At 36.3% G+C, this 27,489-nt stretch overlaps 3 protein-coding genes, 1 long non-coding RNA gene and 1 pseudogene across 5 annotated transcripts in view; 3 read left to right on the forward strand and 2 right to left on the reverse strand.

Moving 5' to 3' along the window:
* Window positions 1-8,707, reverse strand: part of LOC105839813 — a 146,524-nt gene extending 137,817 nt beyond the window's left edge. Inside the window, exons 1-2 of the long non-coding RNA XR_004963559.1 lie at window positions 8,586-8,707; window positions 8,148-8,165 (exon numbers count right to left, since the gene is read on the reverse strand). This is a non-coding gene — a long non-coding RNA (uncharacterized LOC105839813). The remainder of the gene's footprint in view (window positions 1-8,147; window positions 8,166-8,585) is intronic.
* On the reverse strand, window positions 8,634-9,691 carry LOC118645922. The gene is made up of 2 exons (XM_036287865.1): window positions 9,402-9,691; window positions 8,634-9,027 (listed from the first exon to the last, which is right to left on the reverse strand). The coding sequence occupies exons 1-2, from the start codon at window positions 9,659-9,661 to the stop codon at window positions 8,967-8,969; spliced, it is 321 nt and encodes a 106-aa protein (XP_036143758.1). The 5' UTR covers window positions 9,662-9,691; the 3' UTR covers window positions 8,634-8,966.
* Window positions 9,692-10,237: 546 nt separating this feature from the next.
* On the forward strand, window positions 10,238-15,997 carry LOC105839810 (kelch-like protein diablo). Of its 2 annotated transcripts, none has more exons than XM_012686370.3 (6): window positions 10,238-10,570; window positions 11,361-11,785; window positions 11,900-12,215; window positions 12,305-13,002; window positions 13,104-13,446; window positions 13,799-15,997. In XM_012686370.3, exons 2-6 carry the CDS (start codon window positions 11,469-11,471, stop codon window positions 13,988-13,990), a joined length of 1,866 nt encoding a protein of 621 aa, XP_012541824.1. In that variant the 5' UTR covers window positions 10,238-10,570; window positions 11,361-11,468; the 3' UTR covers window positions 13,991-15,997. The 2 variants fall into 2 exon arrangements, with proteins under 2 accessions (XP_012541824.1, XP_012541823.1); XM_012686369.3 differs by having other exon boundaries at window positions 10,239-10,570; window positions 11,408-11,785.
* Window positions 15,998-20,672: 4,675 nt separating this feature from the next.
* LOC118645920 lies at window positions 20,673-23,118 on the forward strand (annotated as a pseudogene).
* Window positions 23,119-24,876: 1,758 nt separating this feature from the next.
* LOC105837077 (protein canopy 4) lies at window positions 24,877-27,226 on the forward strand. Its single transcript, XM_012681556.3, has 6 exons — window positions 24,877-25,065; window positions 25,169-25,215; window positions 25,598-25,724; window positions 25,792-25,926; window positions 26,002-26,166; window positions 26,832-27,226. Exons 1-6 carry the CDS (start codon window positions 24,962-24,964, stop codon window positions 27,001-27,003), a joined length of 750 nt encoding a protein of 249 aa, XP_012537010.1. The 5' UTR covers window positions 24,877-24,961; the 3' UTR covers window positions 27,004-27,226.
* Window positions 27,227-27,489: the final 263 nt, after the last annotated feature.

Genomic DNA, 27,489 nt, shown 5'->3' on the forward strand with positions numbered 1-27,489 from the left:
AATGTATGAATTTTTATTTCTTTAATTATCTAAGCAAATGTTTTTCAGTATTAATATATAAAATATTTAATTTCTGAGATATAAGGGAATGCCGTTTCAGAAAACCTCTGTCAATATAGGCGATACTTTCTACTATTTGAAATAAAAATTATAAGAAAGAACTATTTTACATAATTTTTTGAAAACATATTTGATATAATATTTTGATTCTGGAATTTCAAGACAACCCTGTATATATATTTATTTTAATTATCGATTACTTGTTACTAAATCTTACATGTGTAATAAAAAAAAGACTGATGTAATCTATGATTTAAACTCTGCTAAAGTGAAATATATATTTTAACAGCGCAGCAAATCTTTACTAAATTTTGTTGCATAATTAATTATTAGATAATTAATGACTATATTCCGTTTATACTTGGTTGCATGACAGGATGCAGTCGCTCTGTTCTTGGCTACTGGCGATCACATCTAAACGCAAACTACTTATATAGATGTAGATGACAAAGAGAAGGTAAAATAATAATATACATAAAGAAGTAGCTGATATAAATTTCATTATTCATAAATTCGTATAACGGAACAATGCACCGTTATTATTCAGAATTAGTTACGTATCTTATAGGAATCGTTTCTGCACCTGTGCCGCACGATCACATTCGCCTTATATCACGCGAATGATCGAAGATAAAAATACAAAGTGTGTCCCTTCTTTTCTCTCTTACTCCTTTCATTCCGCTATAATAAGAGCATTAATTGCACGGAGCATGCAAATGCAAAGTATCTCCGTCTTATCTCGGTAAAAGTATTCGAAGGAGATCGCGTATTCGCCCCGCGGGGTGACATTCGTTACTTTAACGTCAACGTTGTATTTCGGTTCTCCTTCGAGAGGAAGATCTCACGCGTTCGCTCGGGTCGTGGACGTTACAACCCATTCCATCCCCGCATATCGACTCCGATATCCGCGACGCTATACGCAACAATCGACCGGCGGCATTATTCCGCTCTACTCCAACGGACATACAATCCGTCACACGTAGTGGGTCCCATCAAGGAAATTAATAAAGCCCGATAAGTGATCGTTCCCGTGTCTATACTCCGCTCGATGCGAGCTCGCCCCTTGGCGCCCCCTCGTTGCCCCGCGCGGTTGCCGCCAACCCCTCGCCGGCGATAATCTGCTTCTTTTAATCATATTGCGCAAGCACACGTCGCTCCCAGAATGAGAAACTGACGGACTGGCGCGTTTGTAATCTCCATTATCGTTATGCGCGACGCGGCAGGCTTTGCCGGGGATTCCTCTCACCCTTTCTTCCTTCTCTGTATCTCTCCCTCTCTCTCTCTCTCTCTCTTTCTCTTTTCCTCTTTCAACGATTTCCAAGGAAAATTGCAATCGAGACCGGTTGCTACGATCGCTCTTGATAAGCCTTCGTAATAATAAAGTTGTAGCCGCGTAAAATTAATAATGTGTTCACATAAATAATACAATTCTTATGCGTCATGCACGCGAATTTCATATAGGTGTTACCTTCGCGTAAAGAGTGAAAAATAAGATTACGTATGTCAGAATATTCGAGGTCTTATCAATCCCATGCCCGAATTGATTTCGAAGTGTTTGTGACAACGCTAATATGAAATTAACAGAACCCTGTTGGATCTAGATTATCTACATCTTATTACAATTCCTGACGATCGATAGCAGCTTTCGTGTAATTCAGAAAATGTAAATATTACGGTTAACACGTCGGTAAGTGGCCGTCGTTGCGAAATTAATAAATGTATTAATATGCAATAAATTTGTCTTTGCTCTCGCCGCAGTTGTCGAGCCAGCTGCGCGATATTCCGCGTAAATGACGGGAAGCATATTACACTCACGAAAGTCCCGCGTTAATCGGAACGTACTCCATTAATTATCCGATCGGTGTGTTCCTTCGGGAGGCCATAAATTTGTTCTCTCATCTCGACGGTGCGGAGCTCCTTGATAAATCCGAACGATTTACCGGTGCGATCGCGCCGGCGAACCGCACAGGAATTATGTTGTCGGCACCTATGATCGTCGAGAGTTCGACGTCGACAATCTCGAGCACACACACACACACACACATACACACACACACACACGGTTCTTCTTCGTTCTATCGTTCCTTCGCTCTCATTCTCTTTCTCTCCGGTCTCTCGTGGCTTTAATCTCGACGGCGACTTCCGCGCGGATAATGATACTCACGAAAAATGCAAATGATCCTCTCGGACGGACTCGCCGCGGAAACCCGGTAACCGCGTTTAAGTCTCGTAAAATTACACGGTTCGTGTACTTGGTCTCGAAGACACGTTGAATCAAGCGCATTCCCAGAAAGAATATTGAAAGAAAATCCCGAGACGAATTAACTCGTTTGCCAGCCATATCCGTACATTGAAGAGAGAACAGTGTTTGACATTCCTAACTGTATAATTGTGTAGTAAAATAATTATGATTAGGACCTCTATCTCTACAGTTGCTGCTATAATGTTAGTCATTCTACGTACAATGATATAATAACAGTAGATCATTTTGAAATTTGGCTTCGATTCCTAATTTAGTATCGCAATTGACAAGTTTTTTGCGACTTTGGAAAACATTATTATTTTGTAGTCTATGCATTATCTGAAAATAAAACTGGAAAATGTTAGTTTTTTTATTATACTTGTCCCTTCAAATAAATTCCCCTCTCTTTATAATAATTTTAAAAATAATTATTAACTCTGTACTTTGCTTCATGCAAATTTAACTGAATAACTTTCTTTAAAAAGAACACAAACGTGGTTGTAAACGTGGCATAATTGCATTTGCATTACAATTAGAAAATATTATGGCGTCAAACGATATTGAGAAAAAAATTTGGAAATAATTATATCAATTTTCATTGTCTCAGCTCTATCGCGGGCTATTTAATCAGCTCGTCAAACATTAATATACCGAATTTCCGCGGTGAGTTACATCGTTGTGCACTTAAAACTTTCGATGTTATTGCGTGTGAATGATAACGCGACGTACGATACGCACGTCTGCACATTCGCACATTCGCAGTTTCATAAACTCGAGAGGCGACCTACTACACAGAGCAGCCGCGATTACGCCCCGCGATTTACATCGAGCTTTTCTGGTACACCGGTGTCGTTATTATTAAGTCCTCCGAGGATGTCGGGATTAAGAACGTGTCTCCGGCACGCGAATGTGATGTATACGCATCACGCGTGTATGTGTGTTGTGTGTGTGTGCGTGTCGTATTTTCTGCACGAGAGAATCTTACACGCATTTCTCTGTCTCTCACCTGCTGCCCCTCTCGCTTCCGTTTCACGACGCATCCGCATGCGTGTGCGTACACATGGAGTGGACTATCGATTACGCTTTCGCGTCAATTACATGTTTACGGTGCACGCTCTCGTTCGGCCGATTTCGCGTCCCGTGCCGTTCGCACCTGATTCCCCCGTCGAAATCAAGGGAGATCTCGAAATGCGTGCGCTCGCCGAGACAAAGAGCCGTATACACGAAGAAAATAGGCTAGTAAAAGTCATACTGAAGAAGTCAGAAGACTTACTAAATTTTTATCTTTGTAATCGCTTAATTGAAATTTTAAAATATCCCCGAGTGATTACAAAAATAATAATTTAGTAAGTCTTCTGACTTCTTCAGTATAAATTTATTACAAAAAATACTTGAAATATTTGTTTTTTATCATTTTAAATAAATATTTCTGTTCAATTTATTTCAATGTTTGCTCAGCACTGGTAATTTCACTATTTATAGTAAAGTAACTTTTTAAATATAGTAATGTAACTTTTTAAACGTAACAAATTATTCGACTACAGAGTAATATGTATTGTAAGTTTTTCCATTCGCAGTAGATCTGATTAAAAATTGATGCATCGCAATATTTATACCTATGCGATCAGTAAAGTGATATATTTACATGTACAAAGATAAACGTCTGAATATATTTATCGTTGTTGCGCGACGGCAAACCATATACTGTATTACGTAGCCGCGTTGACAATTTCCTTGAAGTCATTCTTCATTATTTTTTCAACGAATATTATCTAATAACGGTAGTGAGTTGCGGCATAGAGAAGAAATATTTTCCACGTCAGTAAAGAAAAGTCACAGCTGGTCTCGACTTGTGCCGCAGCGAGTTCTACAAAACGTCTTCGACCGAGCAATTAAAATCGTATGACATTGTGGAAATATCGATACGCTTGAGAGATAGGGAAAACTCTGTACACAACCGTATACGCAATCTGTCAATTATACATAAGATTTCTGTATTCTATAAATGTCGTCTCAATCTTCTCCCCCTTGCCCCGAGAGAACGATTTGGCGAGCGAAAAAAAAAGCGTGCAACAAAAATCAAATAAGGAATCAGAACCGTGTCACGCGATTTTAAAATTTCAAAACGTACGTGATTTACGCAACACGCGATATTATTGAATTCGCATCCGTAAACGGAAATAATGATAGACCTCGCGCATTTAAAGTAACGTTAATTTCTACCTTATAAAAATACGCACGCGGTCTCGCGTGCTGCAGCAGCTTATACATGGATATAACACTTTCGCTGCAATTATCGTGAAATTTTCGTGAAATTTATATTATGCCTGCATTTGTAATACAAAGTTTCGTCTGCGCGCAATTACGTCTCTGTCGAGATGTGCCGGACGAAATGTGGAGCGTTATTTGAGATGGCGGGATGCAACGCATTGAGTTGTGGTGCGCGAGACGTCAATGCGCACCTGACTTCTGCGTGATGCAATTTGCTCGCGTTTGTGTTAATTTCCCAGCGGGAATCAATGGCAACACCTGTGTAGCAAGTTTCTGATATACCTGCGCCGACCATCGAATGATAGAACCCACGAAGCCTAATAAATTGCTCAGCAGACCAACCGCGTTACGATCACGCGCGTACTTTTTGCATTAATAATTATCTAAGGATCTACTTGAGAACTTTGTTGCGTTCGCATCACGTTCGTCGTATGATTTATCATTCCCCTGAAAGTATCTTAAATCGCCTGTTCTTTTACACTGATAGAAAAATGTATTGTAACTGTGACTATAATTGCATAGTAAAATAATTATAGTCAGAAATATCATTTTTATAGTAATTATTATTACTGTAATTTTAATAATAAAAACCATGTGCTATATTTTAAAGATGTATAATTTATAGTACAATTTTTTCATAGTGGCATCACTTTAAGTATATGATTATTGTTACTAATATTATTGTAGTAGTTTTTATAAAAAAATGATATTCCTGATTATAATTATTTTATTATACAATTATAGTCGCAAATATTACATATTTTTTTATAAGTATAGGTTTTGACTGTTTCAAGAATTTAAATAATCCAACGCGAAGATAATTGTATCGTCTGACTATGTGAAACACTCAGACTCTCACAAGTAATATGAGACCTTTCCAAATGGGGACAATGATACAAATGAGCTAAGAAGAAAATAAAAACTGATCGATATGACGGTCTTAATAAAAACGCTTTAATAACGCGATTATTTCATAACAGTCGCGACCTTATCAATTTGCACCATCGTTCCTGTTTATTCTGCTTATTGTTAGTTTTAAATTCAATTTCAATTCAATTATTCAAACGTATTTCTCGCAAATTATCAGAAAATAACAAAATCAGACGTGCGAATTGACATGTATTTAAAAGCAAAGGATTTATTCCCTTTTTAAAAATGTATAACAGTAGCTCTGGTTAGTCCCCCTCATTAATTTACACTTCAAGCTGTAATATAGAAAAGCAAAATGCAAAATGACATTGACAATGTCGCTAGGGTGCTATATTAACGACTCGGTATATCCTACATTAATTTTAAATTTAATATCCCGCATTAAGAGGAGCCATTACGATTTTTACGTAATTAAGCAGTTCGGAAGAATTACGAGAGGAGAAGAGAGAAAGCAAACGAGGGGGCATTAGACGAGATATCGAATGTATCTGAATTCTAGATTAACGCGGTGCAAACGAGCAGCGAGCATTCTGTCGAACGAACCGGACGGAGCCGCGGTGTCGGCGCGCATTATCGCGTATTCCCCGTGCGACATTAACAAAAGTGACGTCGTCGCATCGCGCAGAATTATAACGTACCGCCGCGACGAGAGAGAAAGAGAGACAAACGAGGAGAGCGGTATTCTCCGGTGTACCGTCAATAAAGCCGTCGCGTTAATAATTATCGTGGCGGTAGCGTCTCGAGGGGCATCATTAGGCGACAACGTCGCATATTGCGGCTTTTAATGTTTTACAAACGCTTTGCAGGTACGACGACGACGACGACGACGACGACGATGACGACGACGACGACGGACGACGACGACGACGACCGCGACGACGACGACGACGACGACCGCGACAACGACGACAACAACGACGACAACGGCGGCATTTTATCGTTCGACTACGTACTAACGAACGGTGCTCGCGGTGTGCACACGTGTCCCGAGGAGGACTATACTGCAAGCAATGAAACGGCAACACGCATTGTTATGCTTCGCGTTGCTGGAAACGCGTTGCATCGTGCTGTCATATAGAAATAAAAATTATTGTGCACGACCGCCGCCGCCTGCGGTATCGGCCGTGTTCGATAATGAACGATAAGAAGTTATACGTGATGCTACTTTTTCTTTCCTCTTCCCCTTTCCCGCGCATTTTCCTTTTTCGAGTAGACTGTCTTTCCCGATCGTGTGCATTGTTTTCTCGTTTTCGTCGAGAGAACATTTTTACGGTAACGGCTTCCTGAATTTACTAAATTTTTTGAGAAAGTAAAGATTAGGATAAAATATATAATAATTTACTTTACGTGTATACGTATAAATAGAGAAGAGTCAGATTTTATCATAAATAGTGAAAATTATATTGTTGCTCTTTAATTTTTAGTATTAGAGTATTTTTATTTTATCAAAAGACTAAAGTCAAATGTATTAACAATTAATTACTTTCTTTGTAGTGTATTATCCAAGTTATAACACATTTAATATATTATTTAAATAAAAAATATTTACGTAAATATAACGTAAACAATACATAATCCATGTAAACGTAATAATCAAGGATCATGTAAACGTAATTTTAAAATATATGGCATAACACTGATAAAAATTTTAAAAAAGAGAAAGAATTTACTAAATTCTGTGTTGAAATAATATTATTACTACACAGAAGATTATATTAACGTGATATAGATATTAACAAATTTTATCGCTTTCTACCTAGTATGATTCCTGGAAACACATATGTGCACCCTCTTATTTCTCCATTTCTCCTGCCGTAATCGTGCATGAAGAAACAGTAAATATCGCTATATATAATCAACATTTTGTATGTGTGTGTGTGTGTGTATGTGTAATAAATATATATAGCAAATGCATAACAAGATAAATACTAACACAAAGAAAAATGTATACATGTGTATATACATTCATGTGTTAGTTTTTTATAAATGTTGAAATTTCAAAGGACTAATATCTAATAATATGCAAATGATTAACGTTTTCACCGTGGAAAGATACTACATTGGTATGTTTACAAATCGCAGGATATGTTTGCAAGTCACGTCTGTCATAAAAACGACTGGTCTCCAGGTAAATTCGACTAACATGGTGGTGAAAGTATAAGGATAAAAAAGCGACAAAAAGTGAATAAGTGGTAGTAATATTGCAATATACTTAGGGTTGCCATATTAACAATTTTTTAACTAGAACTTACCGGCCTAAAACCCCGGACATATACGTTAATTACACATAATAAATATTATAAAATCATACGATAGTCTACATCTAACTGTAATTTGCCGTACCAATGCGTTAAATGTAATATTAAACGCGAACCAGGTAAATGCAGATATCCGCCGCATACACAATTAGAGAAGTCAAAACTATTTTGCGTCAATTGCAATAGCAGATATCAATGTAACAGTTAGTAATAAACCGCATATTAAATATATTTTAATCGTCACCAGAATATAAAAAGATAAACATCATTTCTAATTCGAATGTATATGTGCTACAATGTTTCTTCATAAGAAAATGAAGAAAGATATTAACATTAATGAAAGTGTTTCAACAAAATTTACATAAAAAATTTTAAAGATTGCTTACCCAGACTGCACACGATACCTGTAATATTTAAAAAAATTTAATTATTTTGTTAAATTATAATGTAAATACCCTAGTAGCACAAAACATTAATACAATATTGGGAAGTAATGTGAAGGTAATATTTCCAATATTATAAAAATAGACGCTTCACTTTATTTAACCAATTTGTCAAAGTAGCAACACTGGTTCAATATTTATTCAACATTGAGCCAATATTGAATTAATTAATTTTTCATATTGGACATTAATTGTATTCTAATTTGGAATATTTTGTAACTGATATTAGCATTACATTAGGAAAACATGAGCAATGCATTCCCAATATAACATACGTTCAGCCAATATTAACCAATATATTGTGCTACTAGAGTATTTTATACACACATGAAAGAAAAATATCATGAAATCTCATATCAATTATGCGGAAGTAAAAAATACCTGGATGGAGCATCAGAAGACGTAGGTAGTCGTCGGCTGTTTTTCTTGTTTTCGGCTCTCCTTTTATTGCACTTTATTGTCAGATCAAACTTCATTCCCATCACGGAGTAAGCGTAGAGGAGTACAATCTTCGAATAGCAAAAAGACCTCGTTTTCAAACTCGTAATTAATCATCATTTGTAAAAAAAAAGAGAGGAAAAGAGAAAGAGAAAGAGAGAGAGAGGGAGAGATAATGTCATCTTTCTGAAAATTCTGAAATAATTCAGAGATGCGACTTATCTTCCCTCTCTCTCTCTTTACAAATAGCGAACATAGATATGAATCTAACCTTTCAGCGAATTTCCTCCTAATTGGGGGTTTAAAAACGGGACCGCTTTTGTTTCACGGTCGCCCTCCTCTTACTCCATGTTCCCGTGATCCAAAAGAATGCTTTAAGCGCCACCTAAATGAAGATCATAGTACTTTTAATATGTCTCTACCATGATACCGACGATTAATAATAGGCCTGCTCTTAATAGTCGCTGCACTGCTACACTGATGCAACAAGTTTTAGAATAATAAAACAAATACATCTTTTCTCGGCAATTGTTAATCCTCACTTTAAATATCGACAAAATTATCTAATAATATGCTCTTTCTCATTCTAACTCATTGCACCAGTACAGCAGTGTAGCGACCAAAAACAAACCTAAAAACGTTTATACTTTCGGGACCCCAAATAATTTATGCGTTTCAGAATACGACACATCATCGGCGAAAGGTTACAAAATAAATATCACACAGGGTTAAATCTGTGAAGTAAGAATATATTCTTACTTCGTGGTTGATTCTGTGCTGCGATTCCGAACCCGAGCACACTCACCGCACACATCGCGCTCCGTCCTTCCGTCTATTCCGTGAGCCATCGCGCGACCTACATAACCTACACTCGCGACTCGGCACCTCGGCAGTCCTCGGCACTGCTCGGCCGAACGTAGGTCACGTAGGCCGCGCGACAGCTCCGCATGTGTCGGACCCGGAATCCGGAATCGCAGGGCTGCGTTCGAAAATATTACTTGATTGCTCTCGGGTTTCATTCTAGCCTTATTCCACTTTCAACGAACAAGGATAGAATGATACCCGAGAGTACTGGATTTTGATTTTCCGAATTAAAAAAGAAGTGCCGTTTTTCTTAATTTTAAAATTATGTCTACATGAATTTATTTATGTTTACACACACGAATTTTTTTCAATATGTTACAGACAATACAGCAAGCAATGTAAATTATTATAAATTGAACAACACAAAATAAAAAAAAATAGTTAAATTATGAGATTGCCCATTATATTTTAGTTGTTACTAATAAAATAAAAATATATAATATTAAAAACTGCAAAACAAATTAAGTATATTAATTTTCACAAAGTATGTTTTTTAATCTTCTATAATCCATATATAAACGACATATAAAAGTAGTTTTCATACAATTTATTCATACACTCCCTCGGTGATGACACATCATACCTAACAATCGATTCGAAACTCTCGAAACGTTTCGATTTATCGTTCAGTATCGAAACTCGGCATAATTGGCACACGAGAGTGCTCTTTTTCTTTTCCTCCCCTACCTCTCTCTCTCTTTCTCTCCCTCTCCTCTTCCCTATCTATGGAAGTTGGATCGAGGCGAGTTCACGAGCGGTTCGGGTACGCGACGCGCGCCGTGATGTATTGTCACGGGAAAATGTCAAAATGAGAGCATCCTCGTGATAGCTCGCAGTGCGACGCGGTGCAAGTGCGTAGCGGTGCGCGGTGTATCAGCTGCGACACACAGACGTAAACGGCGCCGTCGGCGACGTCCGATGTTACGCGACGGGCAGCCACGCTGACGCAAAAAACGCTACGGCGAGAGAGTCTGCGGATACAGCTCTGTGACAGTTCTTCTATCTCTCTCTCTTTCCCCCTCTCGTTGATATCTCGTCTGGCAGTTCGAGGAAAGCGAACAAAAGTACGTACTCGTAATCCTGATCCCTCCGTCCTCGCGTTCCTCGCAGGGAAGATGCGCGACCTACTCCTTGCACTTCCTTATGATTCTTTTCGTGACGAGGTACGAAGATCCTCCAGAGATATCGAGACGTTGTGACGTCTATGTTTACGAGTTATTTGCAGCTGGTCGTTTTCGGACAATAATACGTAAAAATTTGTCTTGATTCTTTGTACCTTGTCAACTTCTTGGAAACCTTCAGTGAGAAAGCACCGTCTCTCTTTGCGTTCCCTTTTACGTTTATTTGAATTCCGAGTATGGATTGCATGTGAGTTTTAAGGGTCCTTTGCATTAATATAGCTTGACTTTAAACTTGGTTTGTAACTTAATTTTTTTTCCTAATTCTTAGAATTAGAAAAAAGATAAAAAGTAAGTTAAATGGAATTGAAGTATATTGATGCAAATAAACTTGAGACTAGCAGTGGATCAAAGTTTTAAATTATAAAATGTAATCGTGTATATGTGCCTGGAGATAAATATGTCAAAGTAACATAAAGAGATAAGACCCCATTTGTGCATGCTACTGCAAAAAAAGGGAGCTCTTATCACTGATTTCTAAGAGCCTTTGAATGATTCATACTATGACACAAGCCTTCGTATCTCTCATAAAAGTTACAGTATATTTTATGGATGTATATTTCTTTGAATTAAATCTTCTCAAATATTATAAACAATATATTAAATTATATATTATTCTAATTCACACAAGTGAATAAAGTAGTGACAATTAATAAATGTTATCTTATTTACTTAGGAAATGTGTGTTTCACATGACATCACATACACATCTTCTCGCTATAGGGAAACCGGCAACATTAGGGGACCTGCTGCAGGCATATTTCAGACCTGCGGTAGTTGGTGAATGGTGTTGCAGATAGATTCCGTGTGGGGCTGGGCGTCACCCCCGCTGCGCCTCCAGCTAGCCGGGGGGACCAGGGGTGCCTCGGGGAGAGCGGCAGCGGGCGTGCCATCCTCGCAGAGGATGGGTGAGATAGTCGTGGAGCGCGCTCCCTCCCCAGCACGCCTCAGTCATACGTCGGAGAAGCATCCCCGTGCGACGCTCACCGAGCTCAATGTACTTCGCCGTCATCGAGAACTGTGCGACGTCGTTCTCAATGTTGGCTCCAGAAAGATATTCGCACACCGCGTCATCCTTTCAGCATGTAGTCCATACTTCAGGTACAAATCATAATATTTTTACACATGTAATGTAGATTTATATTTCATAAGTGTTCAATTCTGTAAAACCAATTCTAATTTCTCACAACGTGAATTCTTTCTCTGTCTATTCAGGGCAATGTTTACTGGGGAGCTGGCGGAATCTAGACAAACTGAAGTAACGATACGCGACATAGACGAAATGGCTATGGAGCTACTCATAGACTTCTGTTATACTTCTCACATTATCGTCGAAGAAGCGAATGTTCAAACTCTCCTTCCAGCAGCGTGCCTTCTTCAATTAGCAGAAATTCAGGATATATGTTGCGAATTTCTCAAACGCCAATTAGACCCATCAAATTGCTTAGGTATCCGGGCGTTCGCGGATACCCATTCGTGTCGCGAACTTCTGCGTATTGCCGATAAATTTACGCAACATAATTTCCAAGAGGTATGCCTCGTTCAGAGAACAAGAAGTTTGACCTATCTCTTGATTTAGAGATATTTGCAGATATTGATTTTATTTTATGTATTTTGCAGGTAATGGAGAGCGAAGAATTTCTGTTGCTTCCCGTCGGGCAATTGGTAGACATTATTTCGTCGGATGAATTGAACGTACGTACGGAGGAGCAGGTTTTTAGCGCCGTGATGAATTGGGTGAAGTACAATGTTACGGAGCGACGACAACATCTCGCGCAGGTCTTGCAGCATGTGCGACTGCCACTACTTAGTCCAAAATTTTTAGTTGGTACCGTCGGATCGGATTTGCTAGTTCGTTCTGACGATGCTTGCAGAGATCTCGTAGATGAGGCGAAGAATTATCTACTTTTACCGCAAGAGAGACCACTAATGCAAGGACCTAGAACGAGACCCAGAAAACCTACGAGACGAGGAGAGGTGTTATTCGCTGTTGGTGGATGGTGTTCGGGTGACGCCATCGCCAGCGTCGAGAGATTTGATCCTAATACTGCCGATTGGAAGATGGTTGCGCCGATGAGTAAACGGAGATGTGGAGTAGGCGTAGCGGTGTTAAATGACTTGTTATATGCTGTCGGCGGACACGACGGACAAAGCTACTTAAATAGCATCGAGCGATACGATCCACAAACGAACCAGTGGTCTTGCGACGTTGCTCCTACTACATCCTGCAGGACCAGCGTGGGTGTCGCTGTACTGGATGGTTTTCTGTACGCAGTTGGTGGCCAGGATGGAGTGCAATGCCTTAATCACGTGGAAAGGCGAGTATCTATATTAATTTAACAAAAGTACTGTTCGAAAAGTTTTGCATATAAATATATAAAATAGTGCGCTTTTATTGATGATATGTGTAACTTCGCAGATATGATCCTAAAGAAAACAAATGGTCTAAAGTGTCGCCAATGACCACTAGAAGATTGGGAGTGGCGGTTGCAGTGCTCGGAGGTTATTTATATGCCATCGGCGGGTCTGATGGACAGTCACCTCTTAACACAGTAGAAAGATATGACCCAAGACAAAACAAGTGGTCCCAAGTATCCCCGATGTCTACGAGACGTAAGCATCTAGGCTGTGCTGTATTTAATAATCTAATTTATGCTGTGGGAGGACGAGATGATTGCATGGAGCTCTCCAGCGCGGAACGTTATAATCCCCATACGAATTCCTGGAGTCCTATAGTAGCGATGACATCGAGAAGAAGTGGAGTAAGTTTGAATTTTTTAAATTAGTTATAATAGATAACTAAAATGTAAAAGTGTATAAAAGAAAAGTTAGATAATTTATTTACGTGCAAATAAATTTATTTCAAAATTCAAGTTATATCTAAAGGATTTCCCACAAAAACCAAACAAGTCCAAAAATTATTTTTTTTTAAGAAACAAAACTTTTTAAATCGTTTTTTGTATAAATGTGATAAAAACTCTTGAATTGGTTTAATTCTTACATAAATTTTGTTATCTGTTTATTCTACAGTTTTTAATATATTAAAAACTCTTCAATTATATAATAATGAGTTCTCTTCTCATAGATCTTAACAATTTCTATCGTGATTTTTAGGTGGGTCTAGCGGTAGTAAATGGTCAATTGTATGCGGTAGGCGGATTCGACGGAACTGCGTATCTGAAAACAATAGAAGTATACGATCCAGAACAGAATCAATGGAAGCTGTGTGGTTGTATGAATTACAGGAGGCTTGGCGGAGGTGTAGGAGTGATGCGAGCTCCACAAACCGAGAATTACATTTGGTAGCTCAGGCCCCCCTCTTCAGCCCAGATGGCTGAAACTCCTTTAACTCCTCTTACACCAGTAACGCCAGTTACACCTGTAACACCTCCCGCTCCTGTATCGGTTCCTGTTATAACTACTAGTACTAGAAAACGCTACCGCCGATCGATGAGCATTATATAAGTAATTTATGCATTTTATAAAAGACTTTGCCTTTCTCTGGATTTCCGCGCGATTATCTCGCGCATCGATCTTCGATGCTTAATTTATTATCAAGTTGAAAATCTGCTAGATCTAGCGCACAGATCATGTTACAAGAAAAGAGATGCAGATATTCTATCAATTTACTACTATTGTTTTATATTTTTTATTACATCACATTATTTTATAAGATTCTTTATTAATGTATCATTTATATTTTATTGTGCAATACACGAATTTCAGTTGTTTTAAATTTAAATGTCTACATAAAGCATTTCTAGTAGAAATGCTTCGTAACTATTGTACACAATGTTTCAAACAACGTTTTATTATATGAAAAAAAGAAAGGCAAAATATCTTATTCAAAAACATGTTTTAAAGATATTTACAGCTTCTATTCTTTGGTACATGATCGAAATAAAAGCTGAAGTTTTCAGTAGAATTTTAATTTAATTGCAAGGGGGTCATTTTCGTACCCGCAACAATTCAAGATGTAATATAAGACGTTATAATTTTTCTCTTCTCTCTGTAAACGTAGTCTGCTTTAAATATGTAGATATTTCATTTTGTTTATAAGACTGAATTTCAACCAGAGAATATTAAGATATTGAGTCGTGATAAGTACAGTTTACATTCTCTTGTAAAGAAATATCTAGTTACATCACATTTTCTATTGAAAGTATGCGAGTTTATAATCAATTTATTTAAGGCATTTATTATAATTATTATGTTGTCGACGATTTATGACGAATGCCAAGATGCACGCCCGAAAAAAAGTAATATGTATAATATTTGAGATTATAAATTATTTAAACGTGACATTCTCGAAATCGTTTCTCCGCGTTGCTGCTAAAAATGTCATTTAACCAACATCATCTGTTACATATTTAAATCTCTACAGAGGAGTAACCTTATCGTACAAAATGGTGATAGGGATCATTGACCAATAATCTCATAATGTAACATTTGTTGTGATTATGCAATAAGAATCGGCAGAATTGATTAAGGGCGACCAATAATATTATTATCAATCATAATAATTGTTTGTAATTTATTTTAATGAAGATCAAATGTACATTACTGAGATGATTATAAAAGGCAAAAATGCTTACAAACTTGCTGTTACATGTATGAGATTGTTGAAGGCAGCACAATGCATGTCTAGCGTAAGGACATATTGATGATGTAATGTAATTCTTTCTAAGCAGCTGATTGGAAGGATAATTATTCCGATTTCCGAGTCCTACGATGGCTCATTAATGCATTTTTCAATTAACTGTTGGACTATATTCTGGATATAGGCCATTCACATTTAAGTTCTAAGTGATACTGTAGAGGATAAATCGCTGTTCAGTTAACCAAATTAAACATTACAATGGTACAAATTATCGTAATTCGTGAGCGAAGTTCAAATAAGTGTTTAATATCCATTTTTGTTTAATTATTTCTGAAGAAGGTGCAGCTATATGTTCCCGGGAGAATGTAATATGATTTCAACGATATTTTATATGCATAGTGTTAGCAAATTAATTTTAACTCATGTCAAAAGTACATAAGAGATCGAATCTTGTATTGTACCGAATCTTAACGGCACGTTTTCCATAAACAGGAAGCAAAGGGTGATTACGTTGTCGATTAGCGCGCATAATAATCCTGCGTAAAGCACAAAAACGTTAATGCAGATATATATTGTTTTCTCATCTTATTAAACGAGATCAAAAACTTGTTCTGTACAACTGTTCAGTACAAAGGAAGAGTCATAGGATTTCTTTCCTGTTCTTTATCAATAAATTAAAGAAAGTGCGCATTAGAAATTTGCGCGAACCATTACGCATAGCGTTATTGTTTCCTACGTCTGCTGTAATAGAATATCCCAGAATTATTTTTTTTTCTGATAACAATATACATTTCTTAAAAAAAAACGTATTGTTAAAAGAATATTTTATGGTAGTATGTTATTATTTATACATGGATTTATTAATGTAGATTAGACTTTAATAGTTAAAATTATATTTTATTTTTATTCTTAATATATTTTTATTTTATCAGTATTAAAATTAGATATATTGTATAACAATTCTATAACTTCATTTTTTTCTGTATTACATCCAATTTATAATAATTTGCATTGCTTGCATTGTTGTCCACATAAAAAAGATTTGTGTAAGCTTCATAATCGTGGCCATAGCCACTCTTTCAGGCTTTTAACAGAGAGGAACCTGAGAGCGGTCATCGCGTCTTAGATGTTTTCATTCATCAGCGTCTCTATAGCCGGTATTCAGAGTCGGGTTTTATATTTAAGATCATCTTAAGTACTGTCTTAAGATGCCATCAGCCAATCACAGAGCCGTATTAGCATCTTAAGACATTGCTTGAGACGATCTTGAAATAAAATTCGACTATGAATACCGGCCTATGTGCACAAAATGTGCACATTGAACTATGTAGTCTAAATATCTATGAATCCCGTAGGTAATGTGCATGACTTTTTGGATCTTTTCTATGCTATGTCCACGTTTATTTGGTTCTATTTCATGCTATACCCATAAATTTTACAATTATATGCATTCATATTTTAAATCTGTTTTATGCAAATATGCATAATCGTGTTCTATAAATGTGCAATACCACATATACATGATATAAATATTTTCAATTATAATTGATTTTATAAAAATTCACTCACCGATTGCTGTCGCTGCTCCTGCTGCTGCTGCTACTGCTACATTCCTTTTCCGGTTTTGATTCTAAAAATGTGATAAATATTATTCCTAAACTCAAACACAAAAGCAGGTATAAAAGAAATGTATCACTTAAAAAAATTATAGTATATAAAAAGATTTTTATCTGTACAATCGGTTAATGACCATGTGATTTCATTGTTACCGATGGGGTTATCGACATACGTAAAAATGTAGTAGTAGAAATTAATATTGGAAAATCAATTTGAAGTATTAATTTAAACAATATTATTAATAAATTTAGAAAAAGAGAGTGTTTGGGATTTATGAACTATGTAGCTCGATATCTACATTTTATATATAAATACAGAGGCTTTAAAAAATAAATAAGTAAATAAAGTCACATTTTTACTATTTTATAATTACAAAGCAACTATTATTAGCTCAAGAGTCCTATATACTCAAAAATAGACAATAAATAAACAGGCAGAACAAACTCACATCACCAGCCGATAACGTTGCTCTCTGCTTCCAGATTTATCTCCTTTCGTCGCTCTCTGCTTCCGGATTTGTCTCCTTCCGTCGTCGCCAAGACGATCGCGCACACCGGAAAACGCGCAGTCGTCTGACGTTCAATTCGATTCACTCCCGATATTCCACTTATAAAATGAAAGCGAAAAAAGCATGAAATCACTCGGTACTCCGATAAATATTCCGTTTTCGCAGACTCCACGGGAGCGAGGTGCACACGAAAGTTTGAGAGCAACGTGAAAGGGGAACGACACACTGGCCACCTCGATGCGAATGTATTTCTCGAGAGAATAAAAACTAGCGATAAGACACAAGTCCGGCTCCAGCATCGCTTTTGAGATCTCGATTGATATACCGACGGAACGAAGAAGAACGGACGAACGAACCATCTTCGGACGAGCAACGGACAAAAACTGAAACGCGACGTGCGGACCGCATACGATTCACTTCACACTAATGAACATTTTCCGCGTACTTCACACACAACGTCGCTTTTTTTCCATACCTCGCGCGGACTGAGAAACACACCAACTTAATCACCGTTGTATTCGCGATATTCAATAGATGAACAGATTAATGCAACGATCACGAAATAAGTAATATGATTTCAGACATTGTTCCAATGGGATTGAGGTTATCTAGCGAAATCTCGGAAGGAATAGGAAGGGCAAACGGCTCGCGAAGATTACCTTTTAGTATGGATCGATGCACTTTTCGAGAAAAAGAAACTGACCGTAACCGCGACGTAAACGCGAGCAAACCTCGAAAGTCCCATTTTTTGAAATCTTAATTAACATATCAACGATACCAAGAGGGCAAGAAATCACTTTTGAATAACCAACGGATACTGCGAGCCGAGACACGACGTGTAGCGCGACGCATCTCGCACTACGAAATATTTTCTACGCATTTAACACGCGATGTTGCTCTGTTTTTCATACTTTGCGCGGACTAACAAACATACTAATTAGTAAATTACTAAGGCGACCACCGGTTGTTCGCGATATTCACTTCCAACGGACGAAAAAAACGCGCGATCGCGGAGCGTAAACGTAACGCAACCTCACTCCCACGTATTCGCGATGGAACTGATGAGTCATTCGCTACAGTGGAGGGGGGAAAAATTGGGGAGAGGCAAGTAGCTGATTGGTCAGTTCGAATATCAGCATTTCCAGGAAAATAAAAAAATGCCTCACGACGCGTTCCAGCGCCATTGCCAAGGCAAAAACTTCTCTTTACGGAAAACAATTCGGACAAGCGTCGACACTCGAAATTAAACGTTGCCGAACCGAATGCGATTTCCTAGAAATTCTTGCCGTAAATCTATCGCTGTCTCCGTTGACACGATGAAAACACTCGTCGAAGACGAGTTGTAAACAATTTAAGATTTCGACGCGGTTTCCGAGAAAATTTTAGCTGCGACATCGTCGAAACATAAAAAGGCTCGAGATATCTTAACCGTATGACATCGAAAAAAAACTTTACTTTCAGGCAAGCGATGAATTACTCCAAATTAAAACAATATGCCGAATGCAAATACACAGATTACAGGTCAACACAGAATCAGATAGCCCATGAAATGCCTTATTAACGCCCAATTTGTGTTCTGATCTCGAAAATAATACGTATTTCAGCAACGTTTCGCAGTTAATATATATATGTAAATATATATAAGGGCTTATGAGCAGTTAGGAGAGCGAAAAAAAGGAATTTTTGTAAATTTTTTTTACTTGAACGAACTTATTTATTTAAAAACTTTTACGTATAAAAGAGTAACATCTGTAAAATACGTAATAATTTTTTCATTGATATGAATTAAATAAAAAAACCAAACGGATTTTATCAGTACCTTACTTTCTGTTGTCGTTGAACAAAGGATTTAAACAAACATGGAATTTTCACGAAATAACGACAATTTAAAGTCAAAGTTATACGATTTTCGCTTAAAAAATCGATTATTTTTTACTCGTGAAAATGAGATGTAGTCATTAAAAATAAAATCCTCTGTTCATGGACAAGCTTTTCATATCACATAAAGGTTTATATTTTCGTGAATATTAATCGATTTGAAACTTTCAAGGAATATTTCTAATATGTTATACTTTTAGATTAAACTTTAAAAAAATTTTTGATTTTTTTAAATTTATTATGACTGCCCATAAACCTTTGAGTTGCTGAAATGCCCAACGAGCCTTTCAATTTTTTTCATATCTTCCGTAAGTTTTCCAATTTATTTTGTTACAAAGACAATTAATGAATTTACAATCAGTTTTTTCAAGCTAAGATCCCAGAGAACATTATGACGTCTTAAAGACGTCTAAAAGACGTCTTATATTTCTATAAGACGTCTTATAAAACTATCAGAAAGACGTCTTTTAGACGTCTTTAAGACGTCTTATGACCCGATTTAAGACGTTTTTAAGACGTCTCAAAGACGTCTAATTTTTTTTATTTATGACGTTTTTGAGACGTCTTATATAAAAATTATTTTAGACATCCCTGGCGAAAAAATTTCTACAAAATTCTAAAAAACTACAAAAATTTACAAAAGTGTTCCAATTCTGGCATTTTTTTGTAGTTTTTACAGAAAAATGCTAAATTTGAAACACACTTTTGTAAATTTTTGTAGTTTTTTAGAATTTTGTAGAAAATTTTTCCGCCAAGGATTCCAAAAGCTAGGTTTATTATTTTTTATTTTTTATTATTTTAAACAAAATACTTTATATTTATATTTCCTTATTTTTATTTTATTATTAAGATAAGTTTTTTTTATAAATACAAAATTTTATATTATATATTTCAATTTTATTTCATGTTTTTGTGATTGGAAATTACAGAATTTTACAGAGATACTGGATTCAGTCACATATTTTACAGCAACTTAAGCGCAACACTATTATCGTCCGGTTTATTAATTGTCAAAAACTGTTGTCAGAAAGGTTAATTATTTCCAATAACAGCCTACACACGCGATACGTACGAGAGTTAAAAAGTTGTGTTGTATTAACGTATCCACACTCGGCTGCGTTACACAGCAAACTAGGACAAAACGTCCCAACACACACGCGATACGTGCAAGAGTTCAAAAATTGATACGGGATAAGCACGTCGATCGACTTGATCGCATCACACGGCAGATTTGGTTATGTGCGTCATTCGACGTCTTAAAAACGTCTTTCTCAGACGTCGTAAAGACGTCTAAATGGCGTCTCAAAGAATGTCTTAAAAAAGACGTATTTTAGACGTCTTAAGAGAGACGTCTAAAATAAGATGATTTTAAGACGTCATAAAGACGTCTTTTGGTAAAGTCTCAAAGACGTCTCTTTTAAGACGTCTTAAAGATGTCTTTTAGACATGCGTGTTGTCTGGGATAGCGCTTTTTAATGCAACGTTGATACTGCATGGTTTCGCTTGCTGATTAATTGAGTGGCCTCGTTGTTCGTTCTGTAATCGTAAATGAAATTATATGATAGTGAGAAGCCGTTTCTTGCACAGACTCGAATCATCGACGTTTTATGCTACGTAGTATTATTAATTTCAGAAATGGATGTATATACTGCCGGTCTCTCAAAGGGCCGACAAGAGAGACCGACAATCGGTCTTAGGATTTTCTCTGACAATATAAATAATGACACGCAATTTTCCCTTCCATCGTCATAATGATTTTTTCTAATCTGTACAATTCTATATTTTTATCATCTATGCAATTCTGAAAATGCATAAGAATTTGCATCGCAGTCAAGAGTTCAAAAGTGAGCACGAATTCTAACCTAGAAAAACTGCTGTGTTTACGTATTCCTTTAACCTCCGATTTCTGTAACATTTTAAGCAATTTTAAGGGTATCTGGTCGCAATAAAGCAAGCATGTCCTTTTCTCTAACAAAAAAAATCTGAAGAGTATCTTAAAGGTATATAAATATTCACTCGGTAGAGACTCGCAAAAGAAAATTAGTTCAGCGTCATATTCGCAAGAGAGATGCTGCAAAAGGTGATTCTGAGATTGAGATGCACTTTTCTAACGATGCATTTTCGTTCCCTATCAAAGTTGTCGGCCGATTTAAACGGAAATCTAGATAACAAGATGCAAGCTTGGCAGATACATTCATATAACGGTCTGGAGGGCTTAAAATTCTCCAACGTCAGAATGCCAGTGATCATGAATCCTGCTGACATCTTGGTGAAAATTGAAGCCACTAGTGTAAATCCTATTGACTGGTACTTTATGTGCTACAATATAGTATTTTAATAAGATTTTTCATTAATTTTTAATTGTTACTTTATAGTAAAAGACTCATATAATTCTGTATAGTTTAAGAATTATGATTAAAAAGTATATATTTTGTTACAGATGGTTACGGCAATACTCTTTTAAATACCATACGGAAAACTAAGAATTTGGTTTTTGGAACATTTGAAGAAATGGATTTGCCATTGACACTAGGTAGAGACTTTGCAGGAGTAGTTGTATCAAAAGGATTAGCTGTAGGGGACAGACTCAAGCTTGGCAAGAAAGTTTGGGGAGAGATCTCGATCGAACAGCAAGGCTGTCACGCGAATTACGTGAATTTAGGTGCTGATGTTGTTGTTGACAGTAACTTAGTAAGACATGTTTCATTTATGTATATATTAAATATTTAGCAAGCCAAATAGCTTGCAATCATATTAAGCAATACTTGTTTTTCTCACGAGGTTAATCCACGTCCCTGCAAATTGTCTTATATCGAGGCTGCAAGTATTCTGTACGCTGGACTGACCGCATGGTCCGCACTATGGATAACAGATAGGCTATGTTATAAAACAGCAATAGTTACAAAACTGAATAAACACGTTTTAGTTATGGCAGGCTCAGGAGGTGTTGGTACTTTGGCTATACAATTGTTGAAAGCTTGGAACATGCATGTAAATATTTTATTGCATATATTACATTCAGATCTGTGACACATGAAGCATACAAATAATTAGTATTAAATTTAAGGTAATTAGCACTTGCAGTAATGACGCTGTCGAGATGCTGCAGAATTTAGGTGCTGATGTTGTCATTGTTTACAAGCAAGATAGTGCCAACGCAGAAATTATTTCAGAAGGACCGTAAGTAACTTTGTAAACTAAAATACATTGTATTGAAATAAATGCAATATATATACAACTGTCTTATTTTTATGCAGGTATGATATGATCTTAGATTGTGCAAATCAAGGACCAGAGCATGTCAGAATGAATTAGGGATATCTGCACGATACTTATATAGCATTAAACTCGCCTCTTTTAAAAAAATGTCGATCATAATGGGCTGATTATGTGTATGGCGAGGAATCTTGGGAATCTTTAAAATTTAATATTCCAAATGTAGAAAACAAAAGCTGTGTTAAATGGAAATTTTTTATGCCTTCCCAGACAAGGATTAATGTTCTCCAGAAGCTCGTGGAAAACGTAGAGGTGTGTTCTGAGAATTTCTGACGCGCGTTTATTAAAGATTCTATTTATTAAAGAGTCTATTAAAGATTTTATATCTTATATTCTGTTATTTGCAGATCATGCCTGTTGTTCAGTAGGTGTATGCTTTCCAAGATTTGCCACAGGCATATGACAGATTAAAGCAAGTTCATTTAAGAGGCAAATTAGTCATTGACATGAGATAATAAACCAAGTTAAATATATCAAGGTATGTATAATTGTAGGTAAAAAATTAATATATTTTTTACGAATAATTTATTAATAATAAATGATTGTTCTACATAATTTCTGTAATATTATGTTTTTCACATCCGGCATATTATTGTTATGTAAAACTTTTTTCAATTTTTGTCCAACGGTTTGTTACGAGCTTTTTTTAGCACCTTTTTTCAAAATCTCGTTCAAATACGCGAGTTCTCTTAATCTATCCTTGCGAATTGGAGATAGTTTTTCAATTATTACATCCTCTAATACCAATTTATACGTATAAAAAAATGGAGATAAATCATAACAATTTATTTATATATTCATTTACTAATTTATTGGTAATAAATAAACATAAATGAAAATTACGCGCCGAGATACAACGAACGGAGAGAAATTCGTTTTGAGAATTTTGTATTTCGTATAGCACTCGCGATATTCTACCGAACGTATCCCCTTCGAGCAAACACTTTGGTCGAATGCGCACGCGAATACTTTACTCGAAACCGAAGGCAAACGCACGATGCCACGCTTTACACATGAATACGACCTCTACTATGTACGATCTCACATGGCTCGCGTATCGTTTGCTAGCACGACGGCACTCTCAACACACCACCGTACCTGCACAACATCGCACAATTCAATTCTGAGAACGCGAGACACGCACGGAATTAACAGAGCATCCGACCGGCGCTGGAACGCGAGGTAACATGGCGTACGTGACCGCTGGCAGGCAGACTCTGCGGTACTCGGCGTTGCTAGGCGACCGACTTGTTGACTCGCCGCGCCGCTGCCGCCATGTTGCTCCGTTGCTCCGCGCTCCAGTCATGTACGCCACCCCAGCGCCGGTCAGACGTTCCGTCACTTCCGTCGACTCCGTGCGTGTCTCGCGGGTTCAAGAATTGAATTGTGCGGTGTTGTGTAGGTACGGTGTTTCGTCGTTGTATGTCGGTGTGTGATTTTCATTCAAACGGTACGTTTTCTCAGCCTGCGTTTCCACGAAGTTACGTGACGTCGCGCCACTTTCGCGCCATGTCGATTTTCGTTCCGAGCAAAGTTTTCGTGTGCGTGTATTCGCTCGAGGGGATACGCAATCCGTTCGGTAGAATGTCGATCGTGCCAATAATGAAACTTTATTAGTCGTCGCGCAATCATACAGAGGTACAAAACTCTGGGAGCGAATTGATTTACTTCTGTTCGGTGTGTCTTGACGTACTTTTCCAAATGTAACGGTCGCGCCAAGTGAAATTCTCGCGCGCGGTTTACGTTTTACTCGTGTGTGATATAATATCCGTAATATCGGGAGTGCCGAATAAAGATCGGGCGATCGTTACTAATGTGCGATTATTATTGTGGTTCGAGAACAGCAGGATGATGTCAGCAGAAAGCGGCATCCATGGAGCGACTCGGTATTCCGGAAAAGGAATGTAGCAGTAGCAGCAGCAGCATCAGGAGCAGCGACAGCACTCGGTGAGTGAATTTTTATCAAATCAATTATTTGAATTTATGTCACGTATATATGGTATTGCACATTTATAGAACACGATTATGCACATTTGCATAAAACAGATTTAAAATATGAATGCATATAATTGTAAAATTTACGGGTATAGCATGAAACAGAACCAAATAAACGTGGACATAGCATAGAAGAGACCCAAAAAGTCTTGCACATTACCTACGGGATTCATAGATATTTGATTACGTAGTTCAATGTACACATTTTATGCACATAGAGGCGCTGATGGATGAAAACACCTAAAATGACGCGATGATTGCTCTGAGGTTTCTCTCTGCTTCTAATATTTGGCTAGAGAATTCCCTACTTTGTTTTGGGAATTCTATGAATTCACTATTCGTGAGCCAATCGAATGACTGTGATTCCACCACACATGCTATCATACTATGATAACAATTATCAATGCAATTCAGCATAAAAGTGATTAAGATTTATTTTGACATCGTGGACAGTCGCCGGTCGTCGTGTTACACGACGTTGCATTTTCGTAATCTTTCAGTGATTCGGTATTAACTGAACATCCCTCTTTTACTTGACACAAGTTACAATGCTGTTAGCGAATCGTGTAATTTTATTATATTCATTATTCGTGTATTTTGCCTTTGGTAGTGATCCTGAAGAAGAACAAGGGGTTAAATATGCTAATAAATGTGAAGGTAAGTCGGAGCAATTTACTCTTGAAAAACGCAATAAATTTTAGAGCATTTCAATTTTTATTTTTTGTTAACTTAAAGTGCAATATGAAAAAAAGATACTATTATGGGTCTCTTGATTCCGATCATTTTTCCATCTATTTAAAGTGATTTAAATGCCTTTAAAATTTTATGATTAAGTTTCTAAAATAAATGCTTGTATTTTGGAAAAAATAAAATATAATTTAAAATTTTGAACAATTTCCATGGATAGTCAACGGTTGGACATGGAATATTATAATGGAATATTTATAATATTTTAATTTATTGGAAGATCATTATATGAAATTCTGTAATAAATAATATTAAAGATCACTGTGGAATTAACAATAAATCTATGTTACAGTATGCAAAGTTTTAGCTATGGAACTTGAGGCTAGGCTAGATGAAACAGGAAAAACACACGATGTATTGGAGTTTGGATATTCAGTTGATGATGTTGCGCCAAAGAAGAAAAAGGAATACAAAAAGTCGTAAGTATTATGTTCAGACTATGCGAGATTATCTTTGATGAGAGTAGTGCAATTTTTGCTTTGTCAGAGAGCTGCGATTACTAGAGTCCATGGAAGATGTTTGTGAGCGTATATTGGAGTACAATATACACAAAGAACGTACGGATAGTACAAGATTTGCCAAAGGAATGAGTCAAACATTCAAGACACTGCATGGTCTTGTGTAAGATATATTGTTAATGCAATTTGATATTGTATAAACTATTCAAGACATTGATCAATATATGTCTAATTATAGGGATAGAGGCGTTAAAGTAGATTTGGGTATTCCTTACGAATTATGGGACAAACCTTCTGTAGAGATAACAACTTTGAAATCACAGTGCGAGAATTTGCTGGAAAATCATGAAGCTGATGTCGAAAACTGGTATTACAATCATCAAGGAAAGATTTCCTTAATCAGGTATTCTACCTTAAACCAGTTTGTGTAGCTTAACTTCTTATTCTTCTTAATTTTTAGAATTAGAAAAAAGTAGAAAGTGTTAGGTGAGTGCAAAAATCTTTGTCCTTTTTAAAGATTATTACTCTTGTTAGAGTATGTGAACTGACTACTATGGCGAATTGTAATCCTATATTGTTGGAAAGGTGCCTGTCTATAAGTTGATGCCATTTGAGTTATTTATAGTGTTATTTTGTATCAGCAAAGATGTGTATAAAGAAAAGAATATTTGTGATTATAATGTACAAGTTTTGGAGAGGAATAAAAATAGTAGATGCTGTAAACATTGGACATTTTCTAAATTTATTACAAATGTTTTTTACATCTTTGCTGATACAAAATGGCACTGTAAATAACTTAAATGGTATCAAGTTTTTGTTATAGACGGTTCTTGCCTTCACTTTTCTAAAATATTTTTCAAATATATTTGCTATAAGTTCCCATTATTGACATTTTGTATAAGAGCAATGTCAAAAAAGGGCTAAAATTTTGCACTGATCCAATAAGTTAAATAAAGTTTAAAGTTAAGCTACATTGATGCAGACAAATCTTAATTATTCATCTCATTTATGAAATTAATATTTATGTTCATACAGAAATTAATATCTATGTTATAAATTCATATTCAGATATTTGTGTTCCGAGCGTGCGTTGAAAGGACAAAACGATTCTTGTCTATACGAGAAACCCGACATAGAGAAAAATGTTACAAAACAAAAGAAAAAGAAAAAAGAGAAAAAAGATACAGATAATAAAGAAAATATAAAAGACAATTCTCAAGATATGAAGCAAGAATTGTAAAACTACGAGAATAAATGAACGGAATCATTTAGATACTTTTTGTTAATAGAATGTGTTCCTATATCCACCAGAAATACAATGTAATAGACTTCCAATTCTGTATATAAATATAATCTGTAAATATTAGCAGTATTCATACATATGTACTCTATACTTGGATATATATGTACTATATTTATTGTACTCTTAGAAATTTTATAATAAACTTCTTTTATATATTTCATATAAGACTCACTTATAAATATGTACATATCTGTACAATAATATGAACATTGATTCATGTTACATTGACATATGGATGAAAATTAGATCTAAAAATTTTAAATTTACAGTTTATTATTTTAATATTTTTTTCAACGTCGTTTACTGTTTGGCGAGTGATGCCAGGTAGGGCCAAGGTAGGGCTTCTATGTCAGAAAGTTTGTTTTATTTAACATTAACATACCAGAAAAAAATAGAGACATAATTTTTATTGGTACGAATCAT

This window comes from Monomorium pharaonis, chromosome 6 (genome assembly GCF_013373865.1).
Source record: "Monomorium pharaonis isolate MP-MQ-018 chromosome 6, ASM1337386v2, whole genome shotgun sequence".
In the NCBI taxonomy this organism is placed as follows: domain Eukaryota; kingdom Metazoa; phylum Arthropoda; class Insecta; order Hymenoptera; family Formicidae; genus Monomorium; species Monomorium pharaonis.